This window comes from Hyla sarda, chromosome 6 (genome assembly GCF_029499605.1).
Source record: "Hyla sarda isolate aHylSar1 chromosome 6, aHylSar1.hap1, whole genome shotgun sequence".
Lineage (NCBI taxonomy): Eukaryota > Metazoa > Chordata > Amphibia > Anura > Hylidae > Hyla > Hyla sarda.
The window spans coordinates 73,963,645-73,976,089 of NC_079194.1; the positions used below are offsets into that span (position 1 = coordinate 73,963,645).

The following is a 12,445-nucleotide window of genomic DNA, read 5'->3' on the forward strand; positions in this document are numbered from 1 at the left end:
ATTAAGATTTTTTAATAGAAGTAATTTACAAATATGTTTAGCTTTCTGGCACCAGTTGATTTAAAAGAAAAAAGGTTTTCACCAGAGTACCCCTTTAACTGATTAGGGTTTATAAGATCCACATATCTGATGATAAACCCAAAGCTAGCTATAATCACTGTTTATCAAACTACATATTGAAGAATGTTTTTGGCTGTGTAGACCAATTTTAGAAACATTGCATGAATTTGAAGTAAAGATGTTACACTGATAATCTTTGATAATGATGCAAAGTGATGCAAAAGTTAATAAACTTGTTTTGCCTCTATAGGAGCATGCATTGTGGTATTGGATAAACAGACTGGGCTTGAATGTAAGACAAGCTCAGCACAGCAGGGCATACTCCTGTCTCTGCCTTACTGCATGCCCTCATTCATTTTACTATCTGAGCTCTGATCTTTCTTCTCTCTGCACATGCAGTTGTAAACGGAGAGGAAAAGATTAAGAGCTGCCAGCTGAGCTTGTCTGTGTCCCGGCTGCAGTCTGAGATTTAGGACTCCAGCATGAGTCTGAAATCTGTAAAAAGGGCTTGTTGCCAGGACTGATAGGGAGACCTCTAGTGGTCATTTTTTCAAAGTGGGAAATTAAGTAGAAAGAAGCATATTTTTTAATAACATGAAATTGGAAAGTTATTCTGCATATATTAATCTATAATATATCAAAAGTTTTTTTGATGAAAGGTACCCTTTAGCAAGACTCTAAATGTAATGACAGCACACACCCTTGGCCACTGCTCCATTTATTGTGTAGAGAAGTTCTGAAAATAGCCATTTGTATTGCTACTTTACTCCTTTAAGCAATAGCCTAAAGTCATGACAGACATGACCGATTTGTTGTGGATATCTATGTGGATGCCACAAATAAAAGATACCACTTATTACAGTACAGTATGTTACTCAATGGAGTTTTTAAGACCTCCTGTAGTGTAAAATATAGATGCAAATTTGTTGTGTATTTGCTTTAGATTTTTGTGACCAATGTGCAGCAGATCCACAATGTAACAAACCTAAAGTCTGAACACACCCTAAACCTTCTTGCTGTGTTTTGGATTCCCTTCCTCTATATTTCTCTAGTTGCTTTTTGTTTTATTAATGTGTGAAGTGATGCTGTTTTTTTTTTTTTTTTTTCTTTATGTAACATAATGTATATTCTTATTGTAGGGCACACTTTCTCAGAGGAGCATTCACATCTGAGCAACTTAAGAAACTTATTGGTCAAGAATTGGATACAATTGACCCAAGGACAAAGTGGGAGATTGGTTCTTTAAAGGGTGTAAGTGTTTTTTGATCCAGTGACCCAATGTCCCTTAAAAGATATATGGAAACAGCTGACTCTGTGAGCAATATATTGTTAACAAAAATAAAGTAGGGAGAATGCTTCATGTTCTAGCTAAATCAGCATTGTGTACTCTTTATTTCAGAATATAACAGTAAATAATGCAAGTATCATTGTCCAGGACATTCCAGCATCAAATGGATATATTTTCATTATCAACCAGGTTAGTGGGTTACTATTGTACAATATACGTAATTAATTTAAATGTCTATGTTAAAGGGATTGTCCCTTGTGTACATGTTATCCCATATTCTAAGGATGGAGGATAGCTGGTATGTAATATGGTCAGTAACTGTACATATATGTATTAAAGAAATATTCTTAAAGTGGTTATCCACCATAATGTGATTTTAGTACGTACCTGGCAGACAGTAATGGACATGCTTAGGAAGGGTCTGCGCTTGTCTTGGGGCTAAATGGTTATGTTGTGAGATTACTATAATATTGTGGCTAGCCTTTTGTGAACTGGTATTTCCTTTTTGAGTTTTCTTCTTTGCCTACAAATCCCATAATTCCATTTCCCGCCACCCCACCCATTAAAACATAAATGAGCAGCATCCATTCAAAAGACCTGTGATTTTCAATCAGGGTGCCTACAGCTGTTGCATTAGTTGCAGATTGATCCCTCCACCCATTGATGCAGACAGGCTCCCTGTCATCAGCTGACTAGTGAGTCAGGTCTCGGCCGCATTGCAAACTGGGAAAAATCTGAGACAACAGTCATTTTGTATGCTGTTAAAAATAAATATTGTGGTGAAAATCACAGAAGAATTGTGAGAAAACCGTCACACACAGGTACAGACACTATATTATGAACTACACTAACTTTACAGCCCCTGTAGCATAGTCAAATAAAAAAAAAATCCCTGGAATACCCCTTTCACATCTCAGCACTGAGGTAGGCAATGTCTGAGAGCCCCTTAAAGGGGTACTCCACTGGAACAAAACAAAAAAATTTAACCAACTGGTGCCAGAAAGTTAAACATATTTGTAAATTACTTCTTTTAAAAAATCTTAATCCTTCCAGTACTTATCAGCTGCTGTTATGATCCACAGGAAATTATTTTCTTTTTGAATTTCCTTTCTGCCTGACCACAGTGCTCTCTGCTGACACATCTGTCCATTTAGGAACTGTCCAGGGCAGGATAGGTCTTCTATGGGGATTTGCTCCTACTCTGGACAGTTCCTAAAATGGACATAGGTGTCACCAGAGAGCACTGTGGTCAGACAGAAAGGAAATTCAAAAGAAAATAACTTCCTGTGGATCATACAGCAGCTGATAAGTACTGTAAGGATTAAGATTTTTTAATAGAAGTAATTTACAAATATGTTTAACTTTCTGGCACCAGTTGATAAAAATTTTTTTTCCCAGTAGAGTACCCCTTTAAAAAATGAATGGATAGCAGACCAAGCATGAGCTGTGCTCCATTCATTTGGGAGGTAATTTTCCGCTGTTCTCGGTAGGAGTCCGATAGCTTGAATACGTTTATGTGACTAGGAGATAACTTTTGACATTAGAAATGCCTATTTAAGTGTGTTATCTAACCCCTGTATTAACTCACAAGATTTAATACAAGATTTAAGATATATTAAATCAGGAAAATAATTTAAAATATGGCTGTACGGTGTAACCTTTTTTACAATAAACTAAATAAAAATGGTTTTGAGAGTTTTCGTGTACAATATATTCAAAAGACTAAAGATGATAAAGATAAAGGTACAGATGCAATTGGGATATACAGTATGAATTCAGTCTTCTTATGTTTCTGGACATTACATGGTTATTTAGTTCTTAAAAAAAACTTTTTGGTTCTCCAGGTTTTGATCCCACCACTGGGAGCCATACCCCCAGCACGGCCAGGTCTTTCCCAAACATTAGAGCAAATTCCTGAATTTGAACAGTTTAAGCAGGCAATCCAGGTAAGATGCATGCATATCTGCTGCATAGGACAGAACATTGACTCTCACAGACAGGAAAGTAGAGGATACAGGATATAGGAAATGAATGACAGGGGATTATTAACATAGGAAATGGAGTATAAGTGGTTGTGGATGCTAAACATGAATGGTAGGAGGTTGTGGTCTACATGGAGTGATACACGATACTGTATGAATAGTGCATGGAAACACTAAAGACTAGATCCAGCAATGTTTATACATTATGACCCAAAACTTCCAATTCAAGTGGGAGAATGGGTTGTCACCTTTGGACAATGCATTCTATGAAGAATGGCCCTTCGACAGGAAGATGATCACATGGTGTCGAAAATAGAAACTTGCTGTTAGAAGAAACCGTGCTCGGCACTACATTGAATCACAAGTCCATACAAACCAAAACCTTTGTATCAGACACTTTGCTTCAATGCCACCCACTAGTCGCTGGGGTGCTCAAATCCAGAAAAAAGCAATCCACAAATATATGTAAAAAGAGAGGAATGGCACTCACCAGTGTCTCCAGTGGGTGAAAATCTGTTTTATTTAGCGAAATTGAAAATATACATACATAATGCAGGGAGGGCACGGACGCCGTTCACACCGTGAGCCGTGTCCGTGCTTTCCCTGCATTATGTATGTATATTTGGACTTTCGATAAATAAAATCAGATTTTCACCCACTGGAGACACTGGTGAGTGCCATTCATCTCTTTTTACATATAAAATAGAAACTTAGAACAAAACAGTGTGGTCCAGCGCTTGTGTCGGTGAATTTACGAGGATTTATTAACAGATTAAAGACAGGTACAGACTAGGTGACGCGTTTCGGCTGCTAGTTCACAGCCTTAGTCATACAAAATATTACTAAGGCTGTGAACTAGCAGCCAAAACACGTCACCTGGTCTGTACCTGTCTTTAATCTGTTAATAAATCCTTGGGAATTCACCCACACAAGTGCTGGACCACTCTGTTTTGTTCTATATTGCCTGGACTTGGTCTGCTCCCGTCCGAGACGCAGGGGGCTATAGAGGGAGAGCTGGATGTTGCAGCACTTTGGAATTTCAAAATAGAAACTTGGTTGGATGCAGTTCACTAGTTCCAAAAGTGCAGCTCTAGAGAGTCCAAACCTTCAGGTACACGGGATGAACACACAGCCGCAATGTGAGACAATACAATATCGGGAGGAAGAACCCTGGAGAAAGCATCCACCAGTAAAGGAAATTCGGCACTCAGCAGGGTGAAATATAACATTTTCCAGTCTTTAAAAAATTCCTTAAAAAGTTTTGTTAGCCTTTATCAAAGTTAGAGCAAATATACCATCAGCCACGAATAAATAGATTTTTTTTTTAAAAGTAAGGTCACCCCTCCTGATCATTTGTGTACTAAATATGTCACTATGAAATACCCTTTTTATATCAGAATAAAAGCAGGATGCGTACCTACATGTTCGGTTTATACCTTTATATAAATATATGACATATAAATAGTAATAAATTATAATCAAATAGAGCATGAAAAACTAAAGAACCTCAATCTCATATACCAATAAAATATACTACTGCTACAATAAAATATACGAAGGCATATACAGGGCATAAGAAATGTTCTATGGGCATGTGTATACATGAGGGCATATACATCACGGATATCATATCGTGTTGTACGGGACATTATACCATGTGCTCACAATATTTATGTATCACCTGTTCCTGGTGGATGCTTTCTCCAGGGATCTTCATCGTGTTCACATGGTGTCCCACTTCTGAAACGCTCACCCCAGTCAGCCCCGGCATAAAGGTAATGCAGAGAAAGTGTAGTGTTGCGCTCCTTTATTAGTTTTCCCTGAACAGTTAACTCCTTCCACCCCAGCTGTACACAGAACTGCATCTGGCCCCGATCACTTTCTGGCACTTTCTGGTGTTTGCATTCAGCAAATACAATGTTATATTTTTATAGGAGGCGACAACACTAATTATGTATTTTTGTAGTTTACATTTTTTTATTTGAAAGATGGAATAATGGACAGAGGGACCATTGGAATTTTTTTTTTTTTTTTTTTAAATATTTGGGTAAAAGTAAAAATTGTCTAGTTCTTTGACAAAGTAAACAGTCTAAGCATGTGCCAGAATGTTTTTAAAATTTGGTGCTTCTTTAGGCTGTCTAGTCTAAGTTAACACTATCTATTAGTTGACTTACTTTTACAACAAAAATGTGTGCCAAAATTTTGTACACAGTGTCACATTTATGCACATCCCCCTTTTCAGGGAAGTCACACCTACTTTCCAATAATGGAAAAAAAAAGTGTCTAAAACACTGTCTAAAACAATGTGTAAATAGATTTGTGGTGCACATAGTTTTATTATTCATTTTATGAATATTTGTTGTTATATTTTTAGTCCCCCGAGGGGACTTCACTATGCAGCTGCGTGTATAGTAAGTATACTGCAATGCTAATGTATTGCAGTGTGCTGTCCAATTTCATGATGTGATTGCATTGATTCAACTCCAATCTCGTTGGCTAGTGGAGAGAGGGCTCAATCTACTAATACCAAAAGAACACACTTAGTAAACATATGTGCTTTGGGAACTTATGGGTATGTTGCAGTCTACTTCTATGTACATTTTTACAGGTGTTTACTTCTGACATAGGGGACACATAAATGACATGAACAAAATCCTCATTGTAAATGAATAAAGTGAACTAATAATCTTTTTCCACTGCAGAAAATTGGACTTATCCAGGAAATTGAATCCAGCAGACAGAAGTACACAATTTTCGTGCCGAATAACTCTGCTGTGACAAGGTTTTACAATCAGTCTGGATTAGCCAATCTGGTAAATGTTTGCTTTGCTACTGAATAACATGTGTTTACTGTATGCTGATAAAGTCATCTCAAATTTTGGAGTACGGCAACTTAGAAATGCTGCAGATTTTTAAATTTTCTGTACCCGCAAAGTGGTTGAGATTTTGTTAAATAAAAAAAAGAATCTGCTGCAGGTTTAGTGTTGATTTTTCCATTGACTTGACTATGGAAACGTCTAAATCCACAAAAAAAGACCTCACAATGTTGTGGGTTTTGCTGTTTTGGATCCTCAGCAAAATCCAAACTATGGATTGCCTGTACAGTGGTCCCTCAACATATGATATTAATTGGTTCCAGGAGAACCATCATATGTTGAAACCATCATATGTCGAGTACATATGTCTATGTAAAAATGGTAATTGGTTCTGGGGCCTCGGAACCATTGTATGTTGAATACATATCTCTATGGGAAACTGCTAATTGGTTCTGGGATGACCATTGTATGTGGAGTGTATGGGGAGTGTTTAACAAACCAGGGTGCCTCCAGCTGTTGCACAACTACAACTCCCAGCATGCATGTACAGCCATTGACTGTCTGGGCATGCTGGGAGTTATAGTTTTGCAACAGCTGGAGGCACACTGATAGGGAAACATTGATGTATGGGGTGTATAGTGTGTCTATGTATTGTATGTGATGTGTGACATCGCATACAGTACTGTACAGTTCTTTAAATACCTTCAGGGGGGACAGAATGTCCTCCATTACGATCCTGCCGACTACAGCTCTATAGGAAAGGAAGGGGAGGGCAGCCAGCAGCTCATTGGATGCCTGCAGTAAGATGCTCCAGGCTATTGGCTATGGCTGCTCTGGGGGGCGGGGCTTACACGGAGCTCACAGTGGAAGTCTGTATGAGTTAGCAGGACAGCATGTGAGTAACAGGAGGCAGAACGGGGCACACGGGGAACATTAAACAACTATCTGTCAGTTGCTTAAGTTGTCAGCGCTGTCAGATAGCTGTTTGTATGATGGCCCCGACACACAGCAGCATCATATGTCGATGCTGCCTTCAACATACGATGGGCTCTGAGAGGCCATCATATGTTGAAATGATCATATGTCGGGGCCATCATAAGTCGGGGGGTCACTGTACTTTATTTACAGGATCAGGTACTCTTGTTGTGCCCCAGACTCCTGTATTATAGTGAGCGGTGATGCATAAAGTACTATATGCATTGCTGCTCACTTTTTGTACATCCAGTTATAAATAAAAATTATTATAGTGTAGAAATTTGCACTATAATCATTTTTTTACGTTTTTTTTCATGTTTGGCGCATGTATTTTTTTTCAAGTAATGTTTATTAAAATTTTTGCAAGCAAAACATAAAGAAAAAGAACACTGAATACACCCCACCCCCCCAAGCCCCAAATCCATTAGACCAATCGCTCAGAGAAACACATAACATATATATTCTCAAAAAGATTGCAGAACTGAAATGCAGAACGCACTATAGTTTTCATACAGACATTAATGTGTAACAGAGTGTGTGAACTATTCATATGTTTAATGTATTTTCTATCAGAAAATGTATTTTTTTCCTAAATATTTTTTTAGGATAACAGCACAATAAAATATCATGTCATACTTGGAGAGAAACTTGCACCGTCAGATTTAAGAAATGGAATGCACAGGAGCAGTATGCTGGGAATCTCTTACTGGCTGATGTTTTACAAATGGTACAACCAGGTACAGTACCTCAATCTTGTAGGTTTTCAATAGCTGCTGCTTTATCCATGAAATATGTAACAGAGTCATGAACCCCCCGTCACCCAAATGTCTTTATAGCAATTGACAGAAACAAACAAAAAAAACATTATAAGGTTTAAAGGGGTATTCTGGGTTTATACATCAGATGTATGATCGCATGGGTTCCGCCACTGGAGACCCCCACAATCTCGGTGCAGCCCCTGGCATTCTGTGCCGGGCGCTGCCTCCGAGACGGGGATGTGACATCACGGCCATGTCCCCTCCATTCATGTCTATAGACATGAATGGAGGGGGTGTGGCGTGACGTCACTAGGGGGCATTGCCGTGACGTCATGTCCCCGTCTCGGAGGCAGTGCCTGGCACAGAATGCCGGGGGCTGCACTGAGATCATGGAGGTCCGCAGCGGTGTATTGCTAAGCCTGATCTTCTAGCAAAGAGCTCTATCATTCACAGAAGATCACCCAGTTACATTCATGGACTGCAGGTGGTCAGGACATAAGTACAGTGGTCGTACCCTAGCTATCATAATAAATGTATTTAAAAACTAAGGTCCGGCACAGACTCTTTAGACTGTATAGTAATCCTTCTTATCAACCATTTGCTTGACCATAGACTGCCATAATCTTTTACCCGTCAGTAGACACCGTCATGCACTCACTGTACAACAAGGCAGGAGGGTAAAGAATGGAGCTTGTGTTGTATTTGCAAAACAGTCGACTTAAAGAGTACCTCTCATTAACTTGATTAAATGTTATTATCCTCCCAGGTCACTGCCCCCATCGTGATAAACAACCCCCTGCCTCTATTTTTATTATTTTTTTGTTTTCTACCTTTATATTGCTTTGTGTTTTCTTTTCAATAAGATTTTTATTGGCATTTTAACAATATAAGAAAGGTAACAAAAGGAACATCTTGCTATAACACACATATATAAATCGTTACGAAGGGAGCCAGATGAATGTAAACAAGTTTAAAGGTCTCAACATGGAATGCTAATAATACAAAATAACATACTTTTTGACATGTCGTCTTATTACGTTGGGTCAAGGCGACTATAACAGAAATCCTCCCTATGTTGGAATGTGTCAACGCTGGGCTCATCTTTAAATGCTAGCTTGTCATTAAAGTACTGAGTAAGTTAAGTCGAGATAATATATCTAATCCAGTTTTAACTCCGACAAATCAAAAACAACAAATAATGAACACCATTATAAAATTAAATTAAATTAAAAAAGTTTGTGTGGCATATGTATCACAATAAGATGCAACACTGAATTACATTCAATATCAGAGTGGACTTACCAGACCCCATCCAGAAGTGGTCTTAGAGACGGTTAATGGGGGAAAGATGGGGTTGAGTATTAATTAATGAGTCTGGCCGATGTAAATTGGGTACCGTTTAAGAAGGGTTAAAAAATGTTATCCATAAGTCCCAAGATTTTAGAAATTGTGCTTTGTATTCTCTACCCAGCCTTAGGTTCACAGACTGGGAAGGGGCGTTACCCAGCAGGTGTGACATCATCTGAAGCCATTCAGGGGAGAACTTCCTCCCTCACTCTGCAACCAACAGCAATAAAGTGTGAGGGGAGCTATGATTGGATAAGGCAACCCCCCCCCCCCAGCACTCCAGACTGCATTCCCTGTGTTTGGACTTCTGCCAGGCCAGCAGGTGTCCAAAGTCTGTGCAAAAGATGGGAGGAAATGTGCTCTGGACAAGTAGGGAGACACCAAGTGGCAGTTTTTAAACACAAAACATAGAAAACTTTTTTTTTTTTTTTTTAAACAAACTACATTAGAAAGATTTTTTATTTACCATAAGGAGTGCAATAGACAGAAATTAGTTTAAATTAGAGTGCCCATTTAAATTCCAGTCCAGTGATAATTTTTCTATATCTGACAGGGACATCACATATCAATGGCTTTTACCGAGAACTCCAGATCTCAAGTTTTTCTTATTATTATGAGGTAGATACATTGGAGTAGATTTACTATTTTCAATGTACCAGAATGAATATTGTGCCCTAAAAGTTGGTGTACTTGCACCCTTCTTGGCAAAGGTCTGGCTCAGCAAAAAAAAAAAAAAAGGGGGGGGTGGGGCTTCATGGTAAAGGTGTAACTGTGCCCCAAAGTTTTAGAGTTTTATTAAATCTGCCCCATTATCCATTTTTTCCTTTCTGAACAGACATTTGTTCACGATGCTCCACTGGACGGCAGCTTCTTTGAAACTGACAATGGAATGATAATGGGAATATCTGATGTGATAAAGATCCTAAAAAATCGCTGTGACACCTCTAAAGTTATTGTGAATAAGGTAACGTTTCTCTGTTAATATACTCCACTGTCTCTGGATCCAACCATCTGCCTATGGAAAAATCTTTGTCAGAGCTTATTTTATAATAGCGCTCACAGATTCCGCATTGCTGTACTTTCAAATTGGTTCCCTGTCCCCATTGGGGCTCACCACCTAAAATCAGTATGTTTTGGAGTGTGGGAGGAAACCCACGCAAACACAGGGAGAACATACAAACTCCTTGCAGATCTTGTCCATAGTGGGACTTGAACCTAGTACCCCGGTGCTGCAAGGACATAGTGCTAACCACCGAGCCACTTGTGTTTTACCTCTTAAAAATATTTAAAGGGGTACTCCAGTGGAAAAAATTTATTTTATTTTTAAATCAACTGGTCCCAGAAAGTCAAAAAGATTTGTAAATGAGATCTAGTAGACAAGAAATCCAGCTCACCGTGCAGTTGTCTTTTCGCCTGGACCGTGCTGTGGCAAGCACACAATGCAGGGAAACAACAGAGGAAAATAGTCCAGCGAAAAGGGATTGTGCCAAATAAAATTCTCCTTATTGTAGTAAAAGCCAGCATACAGGAACAAACATGGACAATGTGACGCGTTTCAGGTGTCGTAGTACACCCTTAGTCGTATGTACTAAGGGTGTACTACGACACCAATTGACTTCTATGAAAAAAAAATCTTTACCTTTCCAGTACTTTTTAGCAGCTGTATGCTGCAGAGGAAATTCTTTTCTTTTTCAATTTTCTTTTTTTTCCTCTTGTCCACAGTGCTCTCTGCTGACACCTCTGTCCGAGTCAAGAACTCCCCAGAGCAGCATAAGTTTGCATTGGGGATTTTTTTTCTGCTTTGGACTGTTCCTGATACGGGCATCGGGTGTGCACCGTGGACAAGACAAAAAATGTATTAAAAAATAAAATAATTTCCTCTGTAGTATACAGCTGGTAGAAAGTACTGGAAGGATAAAGATTTTTTAATAGAAGTCATTTACAAATCTGTTTAACTTTGTGGCACCAGTTGATATGAAAAAAATGTTTTCCACCGGAGTATCCTTTTAAGAACTCTGCCGGCAGTCAGTGAATAGATACATATTTACAGTTTAGATTTTCCACAATGCACAGTGCTAGGTTTCTTAGGCACAAAAACTATGCTCTACGTTTCTTGAAAACTTGCATGTATGGGCATGTATCACTTTAACAGCGTCCTCGCTGCTTGATATCGCTATTGTTTGTCAACACTCTGATTCTTGTCACCACAGACAAGATGCGGCCACTGCGACAGAGGAATTAGGTGTCCACAAAACACAGTTCTTCAGGTAAGGGACTGGCTGCACAACCAGACAATACATCAACATAATGTTACATCATTTGGGAATATATAATTGTATGATTGATCAGTAACTAAAGCGCTTGACTTTGTACTTAAGCGAATATATCTACTTGTTTGTTTTCTGCATAGGAACCACTAGGAAAAGGCTCAGGGCCATGTGTGTTTAGAAGAAGGTTGCCAGGTTGCACATTCAACTGCATTTTCACTGAAGTTGTAAGTACCATATATGATCTGTCATTCCCTCTCAATATGTATGTACACTTTGCAGCAGTGTTTCCCAACCAGGGTGCCTCCAGCTGTTGTAAAACTACAACTCCCAGCATGCCCGGACAGCCAACGGCTGTCCGGGCATGCTGGGAGTTGTAGTTTTGCAACAGCTGGAGGCACTTCTGGTTGGGAAACACTGATTTACAGATTTATCATAATCCATCTCACATCATACATTCTATTGTGTCATTTTATGCAGTACAGATCACGCTGGTGCCGCTGGTCTCTAGTATCATCTGTACATAATGACAGTCTTTGTATCCTGTATCTATTTCCACGCTTTATGGGTAGCTAAGAGTGCATTCTCACCACATTTTTGCAATACAGAAGCCGGATCCAGCGGGAGGGATTTTAAAAATGTCCGCTGCCGTGTCCCTGCCAGACCCGAGAGTGGCACGGGTTGGCTTATTTTCGAACCGTATCAGTTGTATTGCCGGTGTAGTGTTCATATGTACGTCCTCCTGACATGAACTTCACAATGACCACTGACAAGAGGGGAGCTGTACAATGAAACTGGTCGGAGCTGAGGTAGGAAGGGACATCGATATGCACAGTAGTGTTCGTGTCAGAAGGACATATACATGTACACTACTGTGCATATCATGAGCGCTGACAGGAGTGAAGCTGAGGGAGCTGTGTACGGAGCTGAGGGAGGTGCTGAGTTGTGTCCT

At 39.3% G+C, this 12,445-nt stretch overlaps 1 protein-coding gene across 5 annotated transcripts in view; it reads left to right on the plus strand.

Moving 5' to 3' along the window:
- The window catches only part of STAB1 (stabilin 1), a 192,822-nt gene that overhangs the window by 92,488 nt on the left and 87,889 nt on the right, over positions 1-12,445 (plus strand). For all 5 annotated transcript variants that reach the window (XM_056524140.1, XM_056524141.1, XM_056524144.1 and 2 more), the window contains 8 exons: positions 1,200-1,311; positions 1,460-1,537; positions 3,193-3,294; positions 6,033-6,143; positions 7,727-7,858; positions 10,062-10,190; positions 11,437-11,493; positions 11,637-11,720. In XM_056524140.1, the coding sequence (XP_056380115.1) occupies positions 1,200-1,311; positions 1,460-1,537; positions 3,193-3,294; positions 6,033-6,143; positions 7,727-7,858; positions 10,062-10,190; positions 11,437-11,493; positions 11,637-11,720 (805 nt within the window). The remainder of the gene's footprint in view (positions 1-1,199; positions 1,312-1,459; positions 1,538-3,192; positions 3,295-6,032; positions 6,144-7,726; positions 7,859-10,061; positions 10,191-11,436; positions 11,494-11,636; positions 11,721-12,445) is intronic.